This window comes from Bos grunniens, chromosome 1, assembly GCF_055505025.1.
Source record: "Bos grunniens cultivar Pamir isolate PY7600 chromosome 1, Bosgru_T2T1.0, whole genome shotgun sequence".
Classification (NCBI taxonomy): domain Eukaryota; kingdom Metazoa; phylum Chordata; class Mammalia; order Artiodactyla; family Bovidae; genus Bos; species Bos grunniens.
In genome coordinates, this window is record NC_141165.1 from 86,024,882 (window position 1) to 86,052,351 (window position 27,470).

Below are 27,470 nucleotides of genomic sequence, written 5' to 3' on the forward strand. Positions count from 1 at the left end.
TAACTTTTCCTGGAGGATAGCTGGTCTACAATGCTGTGTCAGTTTCAGGTGTAGACCAAAATGCATCTCCACTCCTTTTTTAGATTCTTTTTCCATACAGGTCATTGCAGGGTACTTAGTAGAGTTCCCTGTACTATACAATAGATCTCTAAGTTCTTGCTTTGTTGTTTTTTAACGTCTCCCCTTTCCCTCCTTTGGAGACTTCAGTTATTAGTCTGCCTGAAACTGTCCCATGGATATTCACTTTTGTTTCAGTCTTTTTTCTCTAAATTTTACTTTGGATGGTTTCTGTTGCTATGGTTTTCAAATACACTAATCTTATTCTGTGATACTTAGTCTATTGTTAGTTTTGTCCAGTATATTTTCCAACTCTAAAATTTTGATTTGTTCTTTTTTCTCTCTCCCTTTGCTTCTTAATATGCTGAATCTTTCATTTGGGTTCTTCAACATATGGATATAATTATTTAACACTTTAATGTCCACGTCTACTAATTCTATCATCTGTGTCATTTTAGGATTGATTTCAATTGATGGATTGTACTAATTATGGGTTTTTGCATGCCTGAAAAATGTCAACGAGGTACCAAACATTGACTTTTTTCCTTGATAGGTGTAGGTATTTTTGTATTCCTATAAATAAATATTTGTGCACTTTGTTCTGGGACATAGATAGGTGATTCTTAGCTATCTACACATATAGGAGAGAGTTTAGAAACACTTGATCCTTTTAGGTATGAATCAGTGAGCTGATTATTATAGTTAGATCAGGGCATTTTGGTCTAATCTTGTAAGTGTTATCTTTTCTTTCCTATTTTCCATCTTTGAACTTTTAACCGGGAAATTTTTCTTGACTATCTTCTAATCCTTTGACTATTGCTCTTTTGTTTACGCTGGTAATCCTAACTGCTGATATTCTAAGAATTACTTCTCATTGTTCTCTGACCATTTTTTATCTGAGAATACTTTTCCCATTTTGCGGATGCACTTTTTCTCTTTGAAGATCATATAGTTTGTGTGTGTATAGGCTGGGTTCTTTCCCTGGCTGTTTCTTCTACATTCCTGTTTTATCCCCTGTTGTTTTGAACTCTTATATTAAGGGTTTTTTATAGCTTTAAAAACTGTCCTCTTCTAAGCAAAACACAGGGGCAGAAGGAACTTCCTGAGGCCTAAGGAAAAGGAGATAAAGATACGGGCCCATCGTGACTCATTAGATGTCAGAGAGAACTGGGTTAAGATAGCTACTGATCCTTTGCACAAAAAGTATTTAAAAAGTTAACTTGGAGATAAGTAAGCGTTTTCATTAAAGATGTGTGCAGAGTATCCAAAATATTTTCCCCAGGACATTCTGTTTATCCAGAGAAAAATCTTTCAGTCTCTGTCTGAGGGCTTTGACTCAAAGTACAAGTGCTCTAAAAGCAGGGCAGAAGAAGAGTTCAGTATGTTACCTTTCCTGAATCTGCTTTTTTCATTCTATACCTCTTTCTGACTCCTCTGACAATAAGGAGCCTCTCAGATTTAATTCTCCTCAAATAAATGTATATATCATTTTGTTTTCTGTTCTTCCAGAGGATGGAGTTCATGACTGTGGAATAAAGAAGGGGCCCTGAGGGCCTTCAAAACATCCTATATGTTGGTTGGTCAAAATGTTCCTTTGGTTTTTTTTTAAGTAAAAATAAAAGACACGTTTTTCACTTCCACCAAGAACTTTATTGAACAGTGTATTCAAAAAATTCACCATTTAGTTCTACTACTTTCTGCTATTTTTCTGGTAACTTCATAATTTCATCTTCCCAAAACTTTTTTATCTTTTTGAGCAAAGAACTGATCCAGGTACCTTTATAATATTCCAGGGAATTGAAAATCTTTTCAATTAAGAGAATTTTGCAAAGACTGAAAGAAATGGGACATCGGAAGGTACAATGAGTGGTGAACACAGACGATGAAACAGAACTTCCCAGCCAAGCTTCAACAGTTTTTGTATGCTCATCAAAGAAACATGGGATTTTGTTACCCAGATGGAAGATTATGCATTTTCTGTTGACTAACTCTGGACACTTTTCATCGAATGCTTCTTTCAGTTGGTCTAATTGGGAGCAATATTTGTTGGATTTAGTAATTTGGTTTTCCAGAAGGAGCTCATAATAGAGGACTCCCTTCTAATCCCACCATATACACAATATCACCTTCTTTGAATGAAGACCAGCCTCTGGTGTGGCTGGTGGTAGTTCATTTTGCTTGTCCCACAATCTTCCATTTCACACTCTTGTACAATATCCACTTTCACAACTTATTTTAAAAATGAAATGCTTTTATTATGTTTAAGTAGAGAATTGCATGCAGAAATATGGTCAAGAAGGTTCATTTCACTTAACTTACATAGAACCCAAACATCAAAGCAAGTAACATAGCCAAGCTGGTGCAAATGATTTTCAACACTTGATTTGGATATTTTGAATATGTTGGCTATCTCCCATAAGATGCAATGTTGACTGTTCTCAATTAATATCTCAATTTGATCACTAAAAACTTCAACTGGTCTATAGGACCACGGATGATTGTCCAGGGAAAAAATCTCCAGGATGAAGCTTCGCAAACCACTTTTGACATGTTTGATGAGTCATAGCACCTTCTCCATATACTATACAAATCTAATTTTTGCATTTCAGTTGCATTTTTACCTTTCTTTACATAATAAAGCATAATATGCCAAAAATGTTGCTTTTTTCTTTCCATTTTCAATATTAAAATGGCTACATAAAAATTCACCAATTTTGATAAGGTTTTTAAAAAAATTTTTTAATAATTTACTTATTTACTTATTTTTAATAATTTACTTATTTACTGAACTGGGTCTTTGTTGCTGTGTGCAGGCTTCTCGCTGTGCTGGCTTCTCTTGTGGGGGAGCACAGGCTCTAGGTGTGCAGACTTCAGCAGTTGTGGCTCGCAGGCTCTAGAGCACTGGCTCAGTAGTTGTGGCACACGGGCTTAGTTGCCGAGGCATGTGAGATCTTCCTGGACCAGGGATGGAATCTGTGTTCCCTGCATTGGCAGGGAAACTCTTAACCACTGGACTACCAGCTAAGCCCTTGAAAAGTTTTTTTAAATGCATGCTGATGTGACAGCTGTCACAATACAATCCAAGAAAACTGTTTCAAATGAAGTTAGAGGTCACTAAGCACCAGTAAAGCCACTGTACAGAAAAAAACCAAACTAACCCCATAGATATCAGCCAACCCAATAGATAATCAACTTATTCTCCATTTTCACCCTATGTATTACACAAACCCCCACTCCCCTACACACACCACTGTGTACCTCTAAATCCTGAGCTTCTGAGATTTCTACAAAGGGAACTGGTTCACTTCTTATAAACATTCCCTTCTACAAATGCTTAGGATTAATGTCTTCCTCTGTTCTGCTTAGTCAGTTAGTGCTTCTCCACTTTACTCTTCCAAATATGTATTAAATCTCTTGTATACTACCGTCTCCTCTCTCATTCTCTTTGCCCTTGTGATAGAAAAAATAATTCTTTTTTTTACTCTCATTTTAGTCATGTCTGGGGAGGGACAGTAAATAGGTGCATGTGGTCAATCTGCCATGTTTTACCAGAAGATTCTCCTAATAGGCTATGGTAGGAGGACAGGGCATATTGGCTGTGCAAAGGACCAGAGGGAAATGCAACCGTTAAGTCTAATATGAATTATACTACCTTTACTGAAACGCACAGTTATATTGCTCATTTCTACTAGGCAGTGGATAATCTCAGGTCATGCTCTCTACTTTTTGATTTATGCCCTTCGACTTCTAACCTGGCATCCTGCATATAGGAGGAAATTATTTTTTAATCAACTATAAACTAAGAGTTGACTTTTAAAATTATTATTATTTATTTTGGCTGCGCTGGGTCTCTGCTGCAGCACACAGACTTATTTATGGTATGAGGGATCTTAGTTCTCTGACCAGGGATTGAACCCAGGCCTCCTATATCAGGAGTGTGGAGTCTTATCTACTGGACCACCAAGGAAGTCCCAACAGTTGACTTTTTATATGGCTGTGAATTGTGGACAGAAAAACACACAATTTTTTTGCACTTTATAAAAATATTTGTTTCTTCTTTTTAAAAAATCTGCTCAGCATTCCACTTCTGATGTGTATGTAGTTGAGAAAAATGCTATTTTCTCATATGATCCTGATTACAGATGACTGGTCGAAGGTAGGCATTTATTCAAGCCACATCAGCCCTAGTATCCCACACACTTCCAGCCAATTATATTGGTTCAGGGGTGAATTCCTAAACTGAGTCAGACTTAGCACCTTTAAAGTATTTTTCAACTTGGGAATGCTGAAAAATTTAGAGATAATTAATATAAAGTTTCTTATATATTAATATTAGGAGTACAGACTAATGAATTTCAGGAAAGGAGTGAAAATGATTAAGCAGAACTTAAAAGCACAATACCTTAAACATCTGTTTAATTGGTTTTAATATAACACATACACATAAACACTCCCTGTATGTTAGTAGTTCTAATAGGAGAAAAAAAGAATATTAAAAAGTTATCTAAAAGAAAAAGATACTGAAGCATGTTTCAAGTCAAACAATATGCTGGAAGGTTATTTCTATGTAAACAGAATCACTGTTTTATAACTCTGGAATCCAAGATCTACAGGACCAACAACAAGAAAACCCACAATCATCTATCTGCAGGACATCCACCCAGCAACTGGGTCACTTGATGGGAAGTAATGGACCAGGGAAAGAAACTTCTTTTAATGAAAGTGCACATCTTACTGGAGTGTACTGGAGAAAAAAAGATTCTTGGAGCTATTTTTCAACTTCATGAGACAGTAAAACAAACAGGCAGGCAGCATCCTTCAGCTAAGAGGTGGGAACCCCAAGTGATGTACTGCACAGAAGATCCTAAGTATGCTACTACCACATCCTAAGAGGCAACACCTTATAGGCTACATTTGGGCTAGAGTCTAAAACTAAAAAATCCTCCATTTCTTTAAAAGGAAGACTTTTCTATTTAACAGAATCAGTGATTACCCCTTTGTTCTTTTGATCCAGAACAACTTCAAACTGGTGACCTAACTTGTACCATCAAGTAGAAGAGTATTCTCTACGCAACAGGCAGAGGCGTATGGACTACTATTACTAATCTCAGAATTACATCTTTAGACCAGAAAGAATATTTACACTTCTAAGCCTCTCATCTTCAAAATCAACTAGAGGTGAAAGTGCATATAGGTTGAATAATTAGACATGAAAATTGCTTTAGTTTATAAACACACATACCACTCAACACTAGCTAAATGAATAGAGTTTTTAAAGATAAGCAAAGACGATGGCTCATTGCCATTTTCATTATCAAAACTACTCGACTTGTTAAGCCTATTTCTCACCTGGACTACTGCAAAATCCTCCTAACTAGTCTCCAACTTCAGTGTTAGACCTCCAACAAAATCTATTTTCTAGACACTACTAGTCTTGCCTATGTAAGACAGAAATGTGACCAGGTCTTTCTCCTGTTTAAACTTCTGTAATGGTTCCCCAGGAAACAGGGTAAAATGTGAGCTCTGTAGCATGGATTACAAGGCCCTTTATGACCTGCTCCCTGCTTACCTCTTTAGCCTCTTCTGCTATCTGAGTTTCCAGCATACACCATGCTATTATTTTCTCTTCTTCTCTGCTTTCAAATCACATTTGACTGTATTCAGCTCCACAAATGTGCTGGGCCACTGAAACGCTTTTCTAAGCATAGGACACAGTTTTTAATTACCCAAATTCTCCTATTTTCACTTACTCATCCTTTAGTCATCAGCTGTAACATCACTTCTTTAGGAAGCCTTCCCAGAAATGACATTTTATTCTATCCTGATTATCACTTTCCACAGTTTGTAATTATATGTTGTAGTTTTTTATGAGTACCATCATGGCAGGGGTACCATCATGGCAGGGACACCATCTGCCTTGCTTATCAAGGAGTCTCTGATAACTCACAAAGTGAGTTATGAAAATTAGCAGGGATATGAAAAAAAGATTTCTTCAGTCAAGTTGTTATACAAAATGTATAATTTCTAATTTTCTTAATTTTTGCAGTGACATTGATTAAAACCAATAATGAATAACTGAAGATACTTTAAAGTCCTTTTTATATAAAAATATTAGCTGTCTGTTTAGTAAGGACAACAATAAGGGATGTAAGTTTGAGTAAAATAAAATTAATATCTCTAGATCAGGCTTTATATTAGAGCTGGCAAAGATCTTAAGGTCACTGTAATTTTTAAAAATAAAAACAGTTTTTTCCCTTGTATCCTTCTGTTTCAATATGATAGACCAAGCATATATTGTAGCTCTCCCCTCCTACACCATGTTCATCATGGAACAAAATCTGCAAGGAATGCCCAAAGATGAAAAGCAATTAGCATAAAACTAGAGAGAGGCTGCAGGCAGGAGAATGCAACTGCAGATAGATTTCTGTATTCACACAAGCATGAAAGTGCATACATATCCACATTTCTAACCCTCATTCCAATCCCTCAAGGCCCTGCCAGAGGTGTTAGCTTCCTGGGAGGCTGAGCTGGAAAGGGAGAAGAGCCCCAAGAGTAGGAGGAATCAAAGCGCACCCTACCCTTCCAACATTTCCTCTTTTTTTCTCTCAGTCTAACTGAAAATTACACACTCCTAAATATCTCCCTGTAAATGGGCTACACCAGCGACTCTAGATGTTCTACTCTCAACTACAAAGTTGAAAGCAACTCTCACCAACTTGCTTTATAAATTTAAGGCAATTCTAATCCAAGCATCAACAGGTTTTGTTTTTATTTTTTAAAGTACATGATAAGCAAAGTGTAAAATTTATACAGAAGAGTCAAAAGATCCTGAAGAACCACCTGGTACCAGATTCGCTCTATAAGGTATTAAGAACTATAAACTGTAATGATTATATAGTATTAGTGTAGGTACAGACAAATGAGTCAATTCAATAAACAGAAGAAAACACAGAAACAGATACTGGCATGGAAAGCTGACAGATAATGGCTAATACTACAGGTCAGTGCGGAAATGATAAAAATTTCAATAAATGATCTGGGACACTGGGTTAAAAAAAAAAAGTGAAAACAGATCTCCCTTTACAGGGACAGAAAAATCAAATCCAGATAGTTAAAAGTTTAAATTGTAAAACTTTTTTTTAAAACCTATTAAAATATCACCTCTAGTATGGCAAAAATTTCTTAAAACACAAAGTTAAAAAATGAATTGATCGATTTAACTACACCAAAATTAATAATCTATATTCATAAGATACCACTGAAAGGGTGAAAAGGCAGTTTGCAACCTGGAAAACTATATTTAATAACACACAGTTGATGAAAGGTTAGTATATAGACTATAATGAATGTTTAAGAGAAACAACAGAAATCTGGACTAAAAGGTACGTCATAGAAAACACAAATGAGTAGTAAATTAACATAGGACAGACAATTTCCCAAGTCATCAGGGAAATCCAGATTAAAACCACAATGAGATACCACTGCACACCTCCCAAATTGGCAAAAATCAAATCCCATAATACAAGAATCTGCAAAGATGTTCAACAATGGAACATATGTGTTCTGTGAGAAAGAACATTTAAAAAAAAAAACCAAAACTTTAGAAAGTAATTTGTTAAACATAATTAAGTCAAACACAGGAACACATACCCTTTAACCCAGCAATTTTACTGCTAAATCTTTAAATCTTTGGCCAGGACCCACACCAATCAATACATTTTACATCCTGACTCAATGAACACACAACTGAAAAGTTTCGTGCAACTTTTGCAATAACTCCATTTATACTCCATTTCACTTAGTGTCATTCACTATATGTATTTCATAACCCACTACTGCAGTGGTTTTTAACATTAGATGCACATCAGAATTATCTGAGGTATTAAAAAAGTTAAAAGCAAAACCAAAACTGATGTCCAGGTGAGCTCGTGAAGACTGCTTCAACTGGTTTTTGATGAAATGCTCTGTTGCATTTATGTAAATGCATGTTCAGTTTGCTCACAAGCCCTACCACGCTACCATTTACCCAAAATGCTGGACTGTCCACACTTTCTCTTTCATTCTGTACTCTTCTTTTCCCCTTTCCAAGGCTGTCCCCAAGTACCTTCTAACCTATTGTGAGCATTCTACCCCAATTTTGTATTCTGCTCTCCACAGGCAAGTAATTTCCACCCTTTGAGCAATTTCTTCTGGTACTAACCTCCATACATTTTTTTTCTAACCTCTTTAATTATAAATACTGTGTTTCCAGTGCCATTTTTAGATTTTTCTTACTGACGTACTACCATGGAAGATTCAGTGCTCTCCAATACATCTACTCTTTCTGCCTCTTCTCATGCTTTCTTTTTGGTTCATTTCCCAATTTCCCCCTTTAACTTGTACTTCACTCAGTCTAAGTATGTACATATTTCATTCTCAAACATGCCAAATCCACATGCTACCACTTCTGCTAAATTAATTTTAAAAGCATACCTCCAAGAGTCTTTTCAGTTACAAACACCCATGAAATCTTAAAAATAAGAGGAAATTTAGAGATATACATTAAAATGAAGTTTTCCAACTGTTCAACAATTATATCCTGCCTGTGCATCTAAATTCTCTAAGACTTGATTCCATATTAACTATATCATCTCATTCCAATTTTCACTGCTTATGTATTTTCAACTCAAATTAAATGTATTTATTATTATACACAAAGCACTGTTTTACCTCTCCATGTAAACTTACACATACAAGTGGAAAAATATATTTACATCCACTTTATTAGCTGTCAGTGTCATACTGCCATGCTTAGTACAATAAAGTAATCTCTAACCTTGATTCTACAATCCATTACCAGTTCATAATCCCTGCATGCATGCTAAGTCGCTTCAGTCATATCTAACTCTGTGTGACCCCATGGACTGCAGCCTCCCAAGCTCCTCTGTTCATGGGATTCTCCAGGCAAGAATACTAGAGTAGGTTGCTGTGCCCTCGTCCAGGGTATCTTCATGACCCAGGGATCAAACGCATGTCTCTTATGTCTCCTGCATTGGCAGGTGGGTTCTTTACCACCTGGAAGGCCACCCTTTACCACCTACCGTCACCTGAGAATCCCCCCTCTCCAAATTCTAAAATCCATAAAGCTCTGAAAACCGAAAGTTATTTCCTTAGTTTGACACCAAAACAAAAATAGTGAATTCAACTTATGTAGACAATTTACACCCTTTATCCCATTTTGCGTGACTAGACCAGTGGTTCTCAACTGGAGGCCCTTTGCCCCATTGGGGAATCTAGCAATGTCTGGAGAAATTTTCAGTTTTTACTACTGGGTAGGAGGTGCTACTTCTAACATCTAACACATAAAAGCTAGGAATAGTGCTTAACATTCTACAGTGCGCCAGGCACACCCCTGCAACAAAGCATTATTTTGTTCCCAAATGTCAACCTTACTGAGGAAGAGAAACATTGGACTAAACTCTTGTTTATGGGAGATTTATTAGTATGTTGATTACTGAGTGGTGCCCAGAAGAATCTGAGGGTGTTATAGAATACATGATAAAAAGACATTATCAGTACTACTCAAAAGTCAGAAAAACTCTTAATTCCAAACCAAAGCTACCTCCTGAGATTGGAGACAGGAGACTGTAGACTCTATACTTCCATTCTTCTATTAAGTCTTTCTCAAATATCATGATTTGCATTAAAGCTGGGAAGCCATGAACTATGGTCCAAGTCTTAGAAAACGAAGGAGAGAACAGAAATTCACTGGACCTAACAAAGAGTCGGACACGACTGAGCGACTGAACTGAACTGAACTGAACTGAACAAGCAGGATGAGCAACAACTTTCGTTTTATTCTTTTCTATTACAGTTTAAAATAAACTAACCTCTCTTTCTTTTTTTGAGTGCACAGCGTGGCTTGCAGAATCTCAGTTCCCCAGCCAGGTGAACTTGGCCTTCAGCAGTGAAAGTGCACAGTCCTAACCACTGGACCTCCAGGGAAGTCCCAAACTAGCCTTCCTAATAGTGCCCATTTACTACCATCAATTGTATGTTTATCATTTGCACCATAAAAGATATCAGCTTATTATATTTAATTAAAAAAACATCAAAACCAAAACACAGTAACTGAGACTCTTGAAACCACAGTAGCTACTTACCTTTCTCTGTGCTTGAAAATATAGAGATGATTTTATTCCTGGGCTTTTTTTCCTCTGGAACGGAAGGCAAAGGTTTCAAACTGTGATTGGCTGATAAAGGGTCTTTGCCTCCAGTGCTAAAAATAGTACTGCTCATTCGCACTGGGGGCGCCGGAGGCTTGTCTTCCAGTTCTCCGTTATCAGACATGATTCGGAATTATGATACGGCCTGAAACAGACAGGCAAAAAATACAGTTAACAGCAAGGTAAAAAATAGTATGGACAAACACAAGACAGTAAGAATCCCCTCCTCAATTTTAAATTAAAAAAAGTTATCCATTTAAAGTTATAAAACAAGGATGAAATTGGCTGCAATCAGGCAATCTCCCCTAACAAAGTTGGTAAACGGGGAGCTAAGAGATCTTTGAAAAGTCATATCCTGTTAAAAAGAGGACTAAGATAATTTTTGGAAAGCATGATGACACTGACATATCAGAGAATATCAACTGAATAGTAAGTTAAGTATTCCAATGAACAGACAGATAACATGGAGTCTTAAAAAAAAAATTCCAAGAAGACTATGTTCTGACCAGGCAATAACAGGATATATGTCTCTGACAGGTTCACTTCCAGAGCAGACAGAACACTTGCTATTAATTAATAAATACCAACAAATAGCCTCCAAATCTGATTCATGTTCACTAGCCTTGTGATTACAATTTAACCCCCATACAAACTTTGGTAAAGTACCAGAACATGCCACTGGAACAGTATGTGGTTTCTCTGAAAATTTGAACATCTAACTACATACGTTAGGCCTCTGCAAGTCAGGAAACACTGACAAAAGTAAATCCAGAGTTTGGCCAAACCCCAAGGTTCTGTCAGCCTATGATGCCCTGTCCAGGCCATCAAGTTACTCTCCTTATCCACATGGCTAATAAAGTGGAAATGTCAACTTTGTTCACATATACTTATACACATCTATTTTATGTCTTTTAAGAAAAGTAGATTACACACATTTAAAATCAGCAGTAAAAGAGAAGAGATGCCTAACTTATGAGTTCTGATACCAAACTGTACCACTAGGAAATAACACAATATCCTCCTAAATAAGACTTTGATTGGCAGTTAGATCCTAATTTGAAAATAACACAACTTGATACATGTAAGCCAACAAAACTTTGTATGTGCACAATGAAAAGAATGCAACTGGTTTTAGATAAAATTAAAAATAATTAAAAAAAAATTTTAGTCTAAAATGCTAGTATGTGAAGAAAAGTAGATATCATTTGAGAAGAATTGAGGGATGAAGAATTATACCTAATTCCACTCCAAATTTTATAGCTTTTGTTTTCCTTGACAGGAGTAGGTCAAAGCACTACTGTATAATTTATATGTCATATAACAGTTATTTTTCAGCCTACAAAAGAGAAAGAAGGTAAAGGGGAAAATAAACATTTATGGAGGTAACCAGGTGGAGAAAAGAGAAAGACTGTCTGAAGTGAAATTCAACTCCTGGTGATCAAAGAAATGAGGGTGATCGCTATCTAAGAAGGCAGTGTAGATAACATACAGTCAGATGATTCTTCCAAACCAAACTAGTCACATCCTGTGGATTACTTGATGAATTGATAAACCAAGACAGATGTTCAGCTTTGATGTGACCAAACATTAAGACAAAACAGATTAATCCTTTTTTTTGCCTTTTTATACAAAAAAGGCAGAGTATTGAAGAATTGATGTTTTCGAACTATGGTGCTGGAAAAGACTCTTAAGAATCCCTTGGACAGCAAGGAGATCAAACTAGCCAATCTTTTTTTTTTCTTTTTAATTAATTAATTTATTAATTGGAGGCTAATTACAATATTGTACTGGCTTTTGCCATACATTGACATGAATCAGCCATAGGCACACATGTGTTCACCATCCAGAACCCCCCTCCCCCCTCCCCATCCATGCCCCAGGGTCATCCCAGTGCACCATCCCTGAGCACCCTGTCTCATGCACCAAACCTCGACCAGCGATCCACTTCACATATGATAATATACACATTTCAATGCTACCCTCTCAAATCACCCCACCCTCGCCTTCTCCCACAGAGTCCAAAAGACTGTTCTTAACATCCGTGTCTCTTTTGCTGTCTCGCATATAGGGGCATCATTATCACCTTTCTAAATTCCATATATATGCATTAGTATACTGTATTGGTCAAACCAGCCAATCTTAAAGGAAATCAACCCCAAATATTCATTGGAAGGACTGATGCTGAAGCTGAAGTTCCAATACTTTGGCCACCAGATGCAAACAGGTGACTCATTGGAAAAGACCCTGAATGTTGGGAAAGATTGAGGACAGGAAAAGGGGACTACGGAGGATGAGATGGCTGGATGGCATCACCAACTCAATGCACATGAACTTGGGCAAACTCCGGGAGATGGTGAGGGACAGGGAAGCCTGGTGTGCTGTGGTCCATGGAGTCATGAAAAATCGGACATAACTTGGTGACTGAACAACAAGCCTGCTTTTATCTTAATCATTAGTTACAATATGGAAACTACACACTGAGATTTTGATTACACTGTGAATTGCTCCTACTTACAAAAGTTAAATTTAAAACCCAGGATAATATAACAAAACTCCAAAATCCAGTTGCATGCATTTATAGAAGAAAATGCACCAAAACATTAACAGTGGCCATCTGTGATTAAGAAGTAGTTTTCAAACTTGATTATAATCATCATAGCTGTGGTTAAAAAATGTATTTTTTACATTTATAAAAAATATAAAACTGAGCACAATAATTACCAACTGTAAACTGACTACAACTTCTATCCTTAAGACTGGCTCATAAATGGAACATGACTGAAAACTGACAGTGTGCCTTCCGCTGCGTGCTCTCTGGGAGTATGGTTATGAGCCTAAGTGTGGAATCAGACTGCTTTGGTTGGAATCCTAGTTCTACCGTTTACTTAAGTGTGTGACCTTAGGTCTAAGCTGTGCTTCAGAGTTTCTTGGAGAAATGGCTGGTTCTAGACCTAGACAGGGAAAACATTATACAAGATGAGTCTACTGTATCTTATACTGTCAAAAGATAACGAAGTATTTATAAAGGATGAGGGCATATGTCAAAAGGGCATAAGAAAGAGTTCCCAGAATACTAGAATACTGGAATGTTTGGTGCAATAAAATCAATAAACTAATATCAGATTATAATCCAAAGTATAAAATCAATATACATCATTCATATAGACACAAAAACCTGAATACATAAATAAAATGGGGGAGGGGCAAATCTTCCTTACAAAAGAATTCCAGGTAACACATATAGAGATACATTCCCTTCTAGGAGTTAGAACTTAACCTCCTGCTCCACCTGAGTGTAGGCTAGACTTAGTGACTCATTTCCAAAGAATAGAGTGTGGAAAGGAGAAAATAACACAGTGGAAAAATCTGACATTAACCATGGGATCAAGGTTAAGATCACCAGTGATAAGTCACAAGGATATCACTCATCTCCTGAGCTAATGTGATGGGGAGCACAATTCACATCTGGTATTCTTCCCCAAACCCGTAATTTCAGTCTAATCATGGGGGAAAAAAATCAGATAAACCCAAATTAAGGGATACACTACAAAATTCCTAATCAATACTTCTCAAAACTGTCAAGGACATGAAAAACAGACAGAGAAACTGTCCTAGAACAGAGGAATCTAAGGAGACACGACACTGTGATATCCTGGAATTAAAAAAAAAAAAAAGACATTAGTGAAAAAACTGGTGAAGTTCAAGTAAAATCTAGAATTTACTTAGTAATGTATCAGTGTTGGCATCTTTGCTTTGAAATACATTTTATGTCTACGCAACATTAATATCAAAGGAAGATGAGTGATAGTTATACAGGAAATTTACTATCTTTGTAATCTCTCTGTAAATCTAAAATTATTCCAGAATAAGAACCCTATTAAAAAAGGAATAAATAAGTTCCTCAAAAAGTCAAATATAGACTAACCTACCATATGACCTAGCAATTCCACTTCCAGTATATGCCTGAGAGAACTGAAAACATATGTCTGCACAAAAATGCACATGTGAATGTTCACAGCAGCATTAATTGTAAAAGCCAAAAGAGCAAAGAAAAATATTAATAGATGAACAGAAAGACAAAATATATCTTACCTATATTACAAACAAAGGAATACTGTTTGGCCACAAAAAGGAATCAAGTACTGACACATGCTGTGTGTGTGTGTGCTTAGTCACTCAGTCGTATCCAACTCCTTGAGATCCCATGGACTGTAGCCCACCAGGCTCCTCTGTCCATGGGGATCCTCCAGGCAAGAATACTGGAGTGGGTTGCCATGCCCTCTTCCAAGGGATCTTCCCAAACCAGGGATCAAAACTAGGTCTCCCACATTGCAGGTGGATTCTTTACCATCTGAGCCACCAGGGAAGCCCAAGAATACCGGAGTGGGTGGCCTATCCCTTCTCCAAGGGATCTTCCTGATCCAGGAATCAAACCAGGGTCTCCTGCATTGCAGGTGGATTCTTTACCAACTGAGCTACCAGGGAAACCGATATATGCTACAACATGAAATAAACCCTGAAAACATAAATGAAAAAAGCCAGACACAAAAGATCATAAATTATATGATTCCATTTATATGTAATGTTCAGAACAGGGAAATCCACAGAGGTAGAGAGTATATTAGTGGATGCTAGGGTGTGAGGGGAATGGGATGTGACTTTGTGGGGAATGAAAATATTCTGGGATCAGACATTAGTAATGGTCAAACAACTTTATGAATATGTTAAAACCACTGAATTGCACACTTTAAAGTGGTAATTTCAGATATGTGAATTATATCTCAATTTTAAAAAGGAATTATCTACCTGATAAGGATTATGCAGAGTTCCAAAGAATAGCAAGGAGAGATAAGAAAGCCTTGTTAAGTGATCAATGCAAAGAAACATGGAAAAACAACAGAACGGCAAAGATGAGATCTCTTCAAGGAAATCAGAGATACCAAAGGAACAGTTCATGCAAAGACTGGCACACTAAAGGACAGAAACGGCAAGGACCTAACAGAATTAGCAGAAATTAAGACGTGCCAAGAATACACAGAAAAACTGTACAAAAAAGGACTTAATGACCCAGATAACCACAATGGTGTGATCACTAACCTAGAGCCAGACATCATAGAGTGTGAAGTCAAGTGGGCCTTAGGAAGCATCTCTATGAACAGAGCTAGTGGAAGTGATGGAATTCCAGCTGAGCTATTTCAAATCTTAGAAGATAATGCTGTCAAAGTGCTGCATTCAACATGCTAGCAAATTTGCCAAACTCAGCAGTGGCCACAGGACTGGAAAAGGTCAGTTTTCATTCCAATCCCAAAGAAGGGTAATGCCAAAGAATATTCAAACTACTGCATAACTGTTCATTTTACATGCTAGCAAAGTAATGCTAAAAATCCTTCCAGCTAGGCTTCAACAGTATGTGAATGAAGAACTTCCAGATGTACAAGCTGGATTTAGAAAAGGCTGAGGAATCAGAGATCAAATTGCCAATCCACTAGATCACAGAAAAAGCAAGAGAATTTCAGAAAAACATCTACTTCTGCTTCACTGACTACACTAAAGCCTTTGACTGTGTGGATCACAACAAACTGTGGAAAATTCTTAAAAAGATGGGAATACCAGATCACCTTACCTCCCTCATGAGAACCTGTATGCAGACTAAGAAGCAACAGTCAGAACCAGACATGGAACAATGGACTGGTTCAAAATTGGGAAAGGAGTATGCCAAGGTGGTACACTGTCACACTGCTTATTTAACTTCTATGCAGAGTACATCATGTGAAATGCTGGGCTGGATGAATCACAAGCTGGAATCAAGATGCCAGGAGAAATAACAATAACCTCAGCTAGTGAGGCAGATGACAGCACCATGTCATCTGCAGGGTGAAAGCGAAGAGGAATTAAAAGAATCTCTTGATGAAGGTGAAAGAGGAGAGTAAATAAGTTGGCTTAAAACTCAGCATTCAAAAAACAAAGATCATGGTTCCAGTCCCATCACTTCATGGCAAATAGATGGGGAAAAAATGGAAATAGCAGCAGACTTTATTTTCTTGGGCTCCAAAATCACTGCAGATGGTGACTACAGCCATGAAATTGAAAGACGGCTGCTCCTTGGAAGAAAAGTTATGACAAATCTAGACAGCGTATTATAAAGCAGACATCACTCTGCCTTTCCGTATAGTCAAAGCTATGGTTTTTCCAGTTGTCATGTACGGACATGAGCTGGACCATAAAGAAGGCTGTACAAAAGGTACAAAGTTAAGTCGCTCAGTCGTTGCGATCCCATGGACTATAGCCTACCAAGCTCCTCCATCCATGGAATTTTCCAGGCAAGAGTACTGGAGTGGGTTGCCATTTCCTTCTCCAGGGATGTTCCCAACCCAGGTAATGAACCTGGGTCTCCCACATTGCAGGCAGATGCTTTTACCATCTGAGAAGGCTGAGCACCAAAGAATTGATGCTTTCAAACTGTGGTACTGAAGAAGACTCTCAAGAGTCCCTTGGACTGCAAGGAGATCAAACTACTACTGCTACTGCTAAGTCACTTAAATCGTGTCCGACTCTGTGAGACCCCATAGACGGCAGCCCACCAGGCTCCACCGTCCCTGGGATTCTCCAGGCAAGAACAGTGGAGTGGGTTGCCATCTCCCTCTCCAATGCAGGAAAGTGAAAAGTGAAAGTGAAGTCGCTCAGTCGTGTCCGACTCTTAGCAACCCCATGGACTGCAGCCCACCAGGCTCCTCCATCCATGGAATTTTCCAGGCAAGAGTACTGGAGTGGGGTGCCATTGCCTTCTCCGGAGATCAAACTAGTCAATCCTAAAGGAAATCAATCCTGAACAGTCACTGGAAGGAGTGATGCTGAAGTTCCAATACAGGCTACCTGATGCAATGAGCCAGCTTCTTGGAAAAAAGCCTGATGCTGGGCCAGACTGAGGACACGAGGAGAAGGAGCAACAGGGGATAAGTTGGTTGGATGGCATCATCAACTCAATGAACATGAGTCTGAGCAAATACCAGGAAATAGTGAAGGACAGGGAAGCCTGGCGTGCTGCAGTCTATGGGGTCGCAAAGAGTCAGACACGACTGAAAGACTGACGAACATTAAGTATTAATGCTATTCCTATTGTGATATTATTTATAGGCGTCTACGCAAGAAGTTGAAGAAAAGAGGACTTAAATTCTTCTCCAAGAGTTCATAATCTACTGGGAATGAGCAGCACATACATATTTAAGTTAGGTTACATCTTTTACCGACATCTGTTTTCAACACATGAATATTAAAAGCCACTCTGTTTCTTCAACGTAGCAGTTCTCAAATATTTTGGTCTCAAGATCCCTTCAGTTCAGTTCAGTTCAGTCGCTCAGTCGTGTCCGACTCTTTGAGACCCCATGAATCACAGCACGCCAGGCCTCCCTGTCCATCACCAACTCCTGGAGTTCACTCAAACTCACGTCCATCAAGTCAGTGATGCCATCCAGCCATCTCATCCTCTGTCGTCCCCTTCTCCTCCTGCCCCCAATCCCTCCCAGCATCAGAGTCTTTTCCAATGAGTCAACTCTTCACACGAGGTGGCCAGAGTACTGGAGTTTCAGCTTCAGCATCATTCCCTCCAAAGAACACCCAGGGCTGATCTCCTTTAGAATGGACTGGTTGGATCTCCTTGCAGTCCAAAGGACTCTCAAGAGTCTTCTCCAACACCACAGCTCAAAAGCATCAATTCTTTGGTGCTCAGCCTTCTTCACAGTCCAATTCTCGCATCCATACATGACTACTGGAAAAACCACAGCCTTAACTAAACAAACCTTTGTTGGCAGATCCCTTCACAAACTTAAAAATTACTGCAAATCTCAATTTTTGTTTATGTGAGCTAGAGCTGTCTATATTCAAATGAGAAAATAAAATAAGTTATTTAAATACTTATTTCATTTAAATAACATTTTCATGAAAAATAACATTTTCCAAAAGAAAATATATAGAGAAAGTGGCATTAGCTACCATTTCTGCAAATCTTTCAAATGTGTGGCTTAGTAGAGACACTGGATTCTCATATTTCCTTCTGCATTCAATTTGTTGTGTTGTGTTTCAGTTGGAATATATAAAGAAAATCTGGTATTACACAGATATGCAACTGGAAAGGGAGCATTTTAATAGTTTTCAGATAACTGTAAACATTCTTGATACTACACCAAACTCGACCTTCTTAAGGTTGGCTATGGACTCTGAAATCACAGGAATAAATTTTTTGTACCCTGTTTACATTAAACCCATTGGTTTTTCTTTGAACGGATCTTTTTTTTCTTTTCTAATATTTATTTGGCTGCAGTGGGTCTCAGTTGTGGCGTACAGGATCTTTAGTTGCTGCATGTAGGATCTAGTTCCCTGACCAAGGATCAAATCCAGACCCTCTGCATTGGGAGCATGAAGTTTTAGACACTGGACCACCAGAGAAGTCCCGGAATGGATCTTTTATCCGTTTTGTAATGTCATGAATTGATTATTTGGAAAATACTGGCTCAATTATTAAGATATTCCAATGTTAACACATTTGATTATATAATAAAAATAAAATCACATTCATTAATATCACCACTGATCTCACCAGAAAAGTCTAGGTGTTGGGAAATTCTCAAACTCAAGAAAGCAAATACAAGCTTTCTAAAATTCTAACTTTCATTTGAAAATTTAAGTTTTATCAGTTCAGTTCAGTTGCTCAGTCATGTCCAATTCTTTGTGACCCCATGGACTACAACATGCCAGGCTTCCCTGTCCATCACCAACTCCTGGAGCTTGTTCAAATTCATGTCCATCAAGTTGGTGATGCCATCCAACCATCTGATGCTCTGTCGTCCCCTTCTCCTCCTGCCTTCAATCTTTCCCAGCATCAGGGTCTTTTCCAATGAGTCAGTTCTTTGCATCAGATGGCCAAAGTACTGAAACTTCAGCTTCAGCACCAGTCTTCCAATGAATATTTAGCACTCATTTCCTTTAGGTTTGACTGGTTAGATCTCCTTGCAGTCCAAAGGACTCTCAAAGAGTCTTCTCCAACACCACAGTTCAAAAGCATCCATTCTTTGATGCTCAGCTTTCTTTATAGTCCAACTTTCACATCCATACATGACTACTGGAAAAACCATAGCTTTGACTAGATGGACCTTTGTCAGCAAAGTAATGTCTCTGCTTTTTAATATGCTATCTAGGTTTGTCATAGCTTTTCTTCCAAAGAGCAAGCGTCTTTCAATTTCACGGCTGCAGTCACCATCTGCAGTGATTGCGGAGTACAAGAAAAGAAAGTCTCTCACTGTTTCCATTGTTTTCCCATCTGTTTGCCATAAAGTGATGGGACTGGATGCCATATCTTCGTTTTTTGAATGCTGAACTTTAAGCCAGCTCTTTTACTCTCCTCTTTCACGTCCATCATGAGGCTTTTTAGTTCCTCTTCACTTTCTGCCATAAGGGTGGTGTCATCTGCATATCTGAGGTTATTGATATTTCTCCCGGCAATCTTGATTCCAGCTTGTGCTTCCTCCAGCCCAGCGTTTCTCATAATGTACTCTCCATAGAAGTTAAATAAACAGGGTGACAACATACAGCCTTGACATACTCCTTTCCTGATTTGGAACCAGTCTGCTGTTCCATGTCCAGTTCTAACTGTTGCTTCTTGACTTGCATACAGATTTCTCAGGAGGCAGATAAGGTGGACTGGTATTCCTATCTCTTATTTAAGAATTTTCCATAGTTTGTCGTGATCCCCACAGTCAAAGGCTTTGGTATAGTCAATAAAGCAGAAGTAGATGTTTTCTGGAACTCTCTTGCTTTATATTCTGTCACATTATTCATTTTCAAGAAAATTTCTGCCAAATATCTAAGTCTGAACAACCAGAGTTGTTCAGTGGGTCTGTCATTCTTCCAAATAAAAATGGTGGTCCAGGAAAAAGGGCTCAGCAACATAAGCGGTAAGACAACCATTTCACACTTCATAAGAACCTTATGCATACTTCCCATTTTGCTAAACAAGATACTTTAAATGAATGAACTGTGTTTTACCCACCACTGCTTTTACATCATCAACACAAATGTCAACACTGTATAAAAAGGCAAAGAATACTTTAGTATTATTATGAAAAAAAAGTTTTGACTCACAGAGCCCAAGGGTACCACAGACTACTCTTTGAGAACTGATGCTTCAGTGTGTATCCCTGTTCCATACTTTAAGCTCAGATTCCCCATTTTTTTCTAACTGCTATTGAGGCAGCAGAAGACCCATATTTATTTCCTCTTGTATTCTACAGAATAAATTTTTGACATCAATAAGGTAATCAATGGCTAGACTTTCAAGCTGGGGCACAAAAGCCTAATCAAATATTGAATACAGTTAAAAACCTATACATATGCAGAGGTAATTACTATACTGTTTTTTGGTAACAAAACTCAGAAAGACATTGATTGACAAAACCCAGAAAGCCTAATTGTCATTTATACGAAAACCACCACCACCAAAGTTAAAGTCAGGAAGTGCGCTCGGCAGCCCCGCGGATCTGTCTCTTGCTTCAACAGTGCTTGGACGGAACAGACCCAGGGGCGCCCCTTGCTCCAGCCTCCGACCACCCTCCAACCTTTTTTCCAGTCGCAACCTCTGGAGTCAGCTACTCAGCTGTCCGTGATCACCAGGACCAGCCACCATTTTTTAACTCATTATTACCGAGCAATCATGAGCTCCCAGATTCGTCAGAATTATTCTGCCGAGGTGGAGGCCGCAGTCAACCGCCTGGTTAACATGCAACTGCGGGCCTCCTACACCTACCTCTCTCTGGGCTATTTCGACCGCGACAGTGTGGCCCTGGAGGGTGTGGGTCACTTTTTTCGCGAATTGGCCAAGAAGAGGCGCAAGGGCGCAGAGCATCTCTTGAAACTGCAAAACCAGCGTGGCGGCCGCGCCCTCTTCCTGGACATGCAGAAGCCATCTCAATATGAGTGGGGTAAAACCCAGGACGCTATGGAAGCCACCCTTCTCGTAGAGAAGAACCTGAATCAAGCCCTGTTGGATCTGCATGGCCTGGCTTCTGCCCTCGGAGACCCCCACATCTGTGACTTCCTGGAGAACCGTTTCCTAGATGAGGAAGTGAAACTCATCAAGAAGATGGGTGACCACCTGACCAACCTCCACAGGCTGGCTGGTCCCCAGGCTGGGTTGGGCGAGTATCTCTTCGAAAGGCTCACCCTCAAGCATGACTAGGAGCTTCTGGAGACCAGTGGCCTTTGAAGAACCCACCTAACATCAGGGCTGCCTGAAGCCCCTCTCTGCAGCCACGAGGCAGCTTTTTAACACCCTGGAGCCCTCTCTCAAGCCTTGGACCAAATGGAAACAATAAAGCTTTTTGCAGCAAAAAAAACACAGAAAGTTAAAGTCACTCAGTCGTGTCAGACTCTTTGTGACCCTATGGACTATAATTCTCGAGGTCAGAATACTGGAGTGGATAGCAGTTCCCTTTTCCAGGGGATCTTCCCAACCCAGGGATCAAACCCAGGTCTCCCACATTGCAGGCAGATGCTTTACCAGCTGAGCTGCCAAGAGAAGCCCTAAAGCCAACAATGTTAACAAGGCACATTTCAGAACACAGCCCTTATACTTTGGTTATTAAAAAAAAAAAAACTTTATTTACTGCTCTATTTTTAATATTTCATGAGTAATTTTTAACATTTTCTGTACAAATTTGATTCAATAAAACTAAAGAGGGAAAAAAAAAAACTAAAGAGGAGCTGTTGTCTGTTTCAGAACTTTCTTCTTTATTTACATTAGAAAGTTAAAAGAGCTATGTTGCAAGGAAACCCCAATTAACATGATGCACCCTGTTAGGCAACACATGCTTAAACAAAATCTAAATTTTGAGTCACATAAGTCCCTAATAAAATTATTCAAGATGACAAATCCAATGTTGATAATTCTAAGTAGTATGCCTCATAAGTGATTAGATAGTAGTAAACAAAAGCATAACTCTTGATAAAACACTGATGACTCACTCTGACACTAGCCTGGCTGAGGACTTGATCACGTCATCTCAGGATCTCTCTAAAGAATCTCTTGTCTTCAGCTGCTGTTCAGAGGAAGCAGTTAGAAGAAGCCCTAACTAGCTTCCCAGAGTTCCTTTACATTCAGTTTTTGTTTAGAGAAAGAAGTTAGTGCTGGGAGCGAGCTCCGCCCGTGGCAAAGGTCATGAGGAAGGAGGCTCGGCATTCGCAAAGGCGGGATCGAGCCTCAGGAGTCCCCCTGGAAATTCTCGAGCATTTACCCCCAAAACCAGAGTCTGCCTACTTTCTGCTTTGTGCTTTCACCTACACCTCTGACTTTACGGGGGGCTGTCCCCCACTACCTCTCTCTGAAAAAAGAGTTAGCTTACAGCTCCAGTTAATAATTCCTGGGTTTGACAGTGTTTCAACCTACAAACTCCTTTGGAAATCCTCTAGCCTGCCTGAATAGGTTTCTCCGGCCACATGTGATTGTTCAGAGCTTCCCAACTGTGAGAGGCAGGAGATGTTCTAAACTGTCTAAACACAGATTCCTTTGAGTAGTTAAAAGACTGATTAGAAATTGTATTGGTGAAGGGTTTTTTACTTGTTGGGCCAATGTTTGCTGCTAAGTCTCCATATCCCTTATCTGCTGTGTCCCTGGCAGTGTATTGATTAATATAATTGGTGTAAGTAGTACCTTTAATTCTTTTTCTTGTTGTAGCCCACCACACCTTTGCCCTATAGGAATGCAACTTTAATGCTTTTGGAGGGTGGCGCCTGACTAATCACCTTTAGAGAAAAATAAGTTTTCTGAAGAAAGGGTCTTAAAATGTTAACAGGCCTCCTGGCCAGAAGATGACGTAAATCACCTAAACTTTTGCATATGATAAGTTTGAAAGCCTGGCTTTGATTAGGATCAGGAACTGCTGTCCTTGCATGACTCTACCCTTTCCCCCATTATCCTCTATGCATAACTTAAGGTATAAAAACTACTTTGGAAAATAAAGTGCGGGCCTTGTTCACCAAAACTTGGTCTCCCCATGTCGTTCTTTCTTTCACCTTCTGGCTGAATTTTTCCTCTGAGGCGGGGAAGCTCGTCAAGCCTACTAATTTTGCCTGGGCTTCTAAGATCTGACCGGGGAGGCCTTAGTGTCTCCTCTCCTTTGGGAGAACGGGAGGACGCCTGCGGCCTTCGTAGGTGACGTAAATTCCCTGCTTTGGAATTTTATTCAGCCTCTTTTCTTCACTGAATTTTCCTACTGAGCTATCCTTATTCTATTACTCTTTATATCCTTAATTAACGTTTAATTAAGCAGTTGTTTCCTGATCCTCGCCGACTCCGTCTCTCCTTCGAATACCCTGGATCAGCCAGGGCTAGACCCCAGCAAGTTAGAATTGGTTGACTAAAAATAACACATGATAACACTCTTCCTGACTTTATCTTCTTCAGCAGTTACTAAACTCTGCCATGTAAGGCCATTTACTACCCAATCAATCTGATCTCATATGAATGCACATAAATCTTATGCTTCATGTTTCCCAAATATATCAAGGCTTTCTTGCCCTAAATCATCTTTGAGTATACATTTCTCTATTCTTAAGTCTTCTTTATCCTTTTCTCTTACCCATCCAAATGCTCAGTAAAAATTATTTCCCATGTAAGGTCATGCTTGTTTGTCCCTGTTCAGAAAGATCCCTCACATCCTCTTAAAACAAGTTACACAGGAAAATAAATCCAGAGAGTATTAAAGTTGGACTGGAATTCATTTGATCCATTTCCTTATTTTGTGAAGAATCTGACTCACCAAAATGTAAGCAGTTTACCTAAAGTCACACAAATTTAATTATTATCAGAACTAAGACCAGAATTCAAGCTTACTAACAACTCTTTATCTCATGTTTTTTCTTAATTACATTAACATATTGGAACACTCTTTGGCAATGAATTACAACTGTGCATCATTAATTATTATTTTAAATGTGTTCCTACCCAAGACTTCAAGCAATTCAAAAGCAAAAGATTATACAGTGTCCTCCATCAGTGGTGCTGGGGAAACTGAACAGCTACATGTGAAACAATGAAATCAGAACAGTCTCTAACACCCAATATAAAAATGCATTAAAGAGCTAAATGTAAGACCAGATACTACAAGACTCTTAGAGGAAAAAATAGGCAGAACACTCTTTGACATAAACTGAGACAATATCTTTTTGGATCCCACCTTCCAGAGTAATGAGAATAAAAGCAAAAATAAACAAATAGGGTTCTAATTAAATTTAAAAGCTTTTGCATAGCAAAAGAAACCATAAACAAAATGAAAAGACAACCTACAGATGGTAAAAAACATTTGCAAAAATGATGCAACTGACAAGGGATTAATCTCCAAAATTTACAAACAGCCCATGAGCTCAATATCAAAAAACAAACAACCCAATCAAAAAATGGACAGGGGGCCTTCCCTAGTGGCTCAATGGTAAAGAATCTACCTGCCAATGCAGGAGACACGGGTTTGATTTCTAATTCAGGAAGAGCCCACATGCCAAAGAGGCAACTAAGTCTGTATGCCACAACTGCTGAGCTCTAGAGTCTGGGAGCTGCAAATACTGAGCCCATGTGCCACAACTACTGAGGCCCTCATACCCTGGAGCCCATGCTCTGCAAGAGGATAAGCCACCTCAGGGAGACGCTTGTGCACTGCAACTAGAGAGTAGCCCCAACTCGTCGCAACTACGGAAAACCCCATGCAGCAATGAAGACCCAGCATGGCCAAAAATAAATCAATAAAAAATATTTTTAAAAAACGAATAGGAGAATTTCCTGACGGTACAACGGTTAGGACTCTCTGCTTCCACTGCAGAGGGCTCAGATTCAATTCTTGGTAGGGGAACTAAGATCCTGCAAGCTGTGTGGCCAAAAAAGAAACAGGAGAGCAGAAGATCTAGTCAATAAATACATATTTCTCCAAAGAAGATAAACAGATTGTCAAGAGGCACAGGAAAAGATGCTCAACACTGCTAATTATTAGAGAAATGCAAATCAAAACTACAATGAGATATCTCTTCACACCACTCAAAATGGCCATCATCAATAAATGCTGGAAAGCATGTGGAGAAAGGGGAACCCTCCTATACTGTTGGTGGGAATATAAATTGGTACAGCCACTATGGAAAACAGTGTGAAGGTTCCTTAAAAAACTAAAAATAAAACTACCATATGATCCAGTAATCCCACTCCTGGGCATAGAGAAAACCTAGGTTTGAAAGGATACGTGCAACCCCAGTGTTCATTGCAGAGCTGTTTACAATAGTCAAGACATGGAAGCAACCTAACTGTCCATCGACAGATAAACAGATAAAGAAGATGTGATACATATATACAAAGGAATATTAATCATAAAAAGATAAAATAATGCCACTTGCAGCAACAGAGATGGACCTAGAGATTATTATACTAAGTGAAGTAAAACAAAGACAAATATCATTATCACTTGTATATGGAATCTAAAGATGATACAAATGTACTTATTTATGAAACAGTAACAGACTTAACACACACAGAAAACAAACTTGTGGTTACCAATGGGGAAAGGTGGGGAAGAAGGATATATTAGGAGTTTGGGATTAACATATACACACTACTATATAAAAATACATAACCAACAGAAAACTCTACTCAGTATTCTGTAATAACCTATATGGGAAAAGAACCTGAAAAAGAGTGGATATGCTATGCTATGCTAAGTCACTTCAGTCATGTCCGACGCTGTGTGATCCCATAGACGGCAGCCACCAGGCCCCCCCGTCCCTGGGATTTTCCAGGCAAGAACACTGGAGTGGGTTGCCATTTCCTTCTCCAATGCATGAAAGTGAAAAGTGAAAGCAAAGTCGCTCAGTCGTGTCTGACTCTTAGCGACCCCATGGACTGCAGCCTACCAGGCTCCTCCATCCATGGGATTTTCCAGGCAAGAGTACTGGAGTGGGGTGCCATTGCCTTCTCCGAAAGAGTGGATATATATACACATGTATAACTGAAACACTTTGTTACACACCTGAAATTAATACACTGTAAATCAACTATATTCTAATATAAAATAAAAATTAAATTGAAAAAGGAAGGGATTATACTACTACTATTGCTGCTGCCGCTACTGCTATTACTACTATTCTATTTCCTTTAATACAGATCCTCCCATGTATCATATAATAATGTTTACTGATTTGTATTACTACACTCTGTCCCCAGATGAAATATTGTTTTTCCCGAACTTACTAGTTCTTGTATGAAACAGCACTACACTAGATGATATATCAACTATCCTATATTAACAAAAATATCTTTGGAAAGATGTATACTTTTCCCCTAACAACCAATTCATGGCTTTAGTCTTTAGTCCTTTTCCATAAAGCAGTGTATTTTTTTGTTTATTTCTTCTACTAACAGAGTCAAATGCCTAAAAAGCATCAAATGATGATGTGATAAGGTTCTTTATGTATTATATTTTAGGAGAATCAACAAAATAAAAACATTTCATTATAAAATAATGATTTACCTATGTTTTACTCCACCATTACTCAGAAATATGTATTTTTTAAAAAGGGCAAAAAGATAAATAATGCCTCTCTCCAAATCCTTTCACTTTCTGCTACTTTTCAGTGAAAAACAAGTAGGCGAAACAAAAAACATGCCCAAAACACACTGTACTCTTCTAACAGGATCATTGTTTAATTGTGACACAACTCAAAGATAAACAATTCCTCAATTGTCTACTGAAGAAGATGAGGGGAAGCCTAATACACAACAGAAACGAAAAAAGGAGTGGTGTCTGGAACCAGTCAGTCCAACTAGTAGAAATTACCAAATTTATTATAATTTACTCAGATCATCTATGGTACTCCAACTGCAAAATATACACTACTGGAAAACATGACTTTCAAAGCACAATTGTGCTTTATACTTTTACTTACATTTTCTATAAATACCAAACAAACCTTAATTTTTTAGTGCCTTGTGAATGTAGTAATACAACACTACTTGATAAGATTTCTAACGACCTCTCAATAAGCTCTGAGAGTCCCAACATCACTGGCCTTTCTACCCTGTTCCCCTTCAAAAAAGCCTCAAATATCTTTAAGAGCAAAAGCATTAATGAAAATATCCCAAATCACCTTAAGAGGACAACAACACAGGCCGTGAGAGAAGAGTTCATA

The 27,470-nt window shown here is 38.6% G+C and overlaps 1 protein-coding gene and 1 pseudogene across 4 annotated transcripts in view; one reads left to right on the forward strand and one right to left on the reverse strand.

Moving 5' to 3' along the window:
• The window catches only part of PAK2 (p21 (RAC1) activated kinase 2), a 99,577-nt gene that overhangs the window by 38,072 nt on the left and 34,035 nt on the right, over positions 1-27,470 (reverse strand). For all 3 annotated transcript variants that reach the window (XM_086400468.1, XM_086400456.1, XM_086400465.1), the window contains exon 2: positions 10,200-10,407. In XM_086400468.1, coding sequence (XP_086256594.1) covers positions 10,200-10,386 — 187 coding nt within the window. In that variant the 5' untranslated portion in view covers positions 10,387-10,407. The remainder of the gene's footprint in view (positions 1-10,199; positions 10,408-27,470) is intronic.
• Positions 18,552-25,531, forward strand: LOC147379817 (ferritin light chain pseudogene; annotated as a pseudogene). The gene has a single exon (XR_015163894.1). The product of XR_015163894.1 is annotated as a ferritin light chain pseudogene (transcript).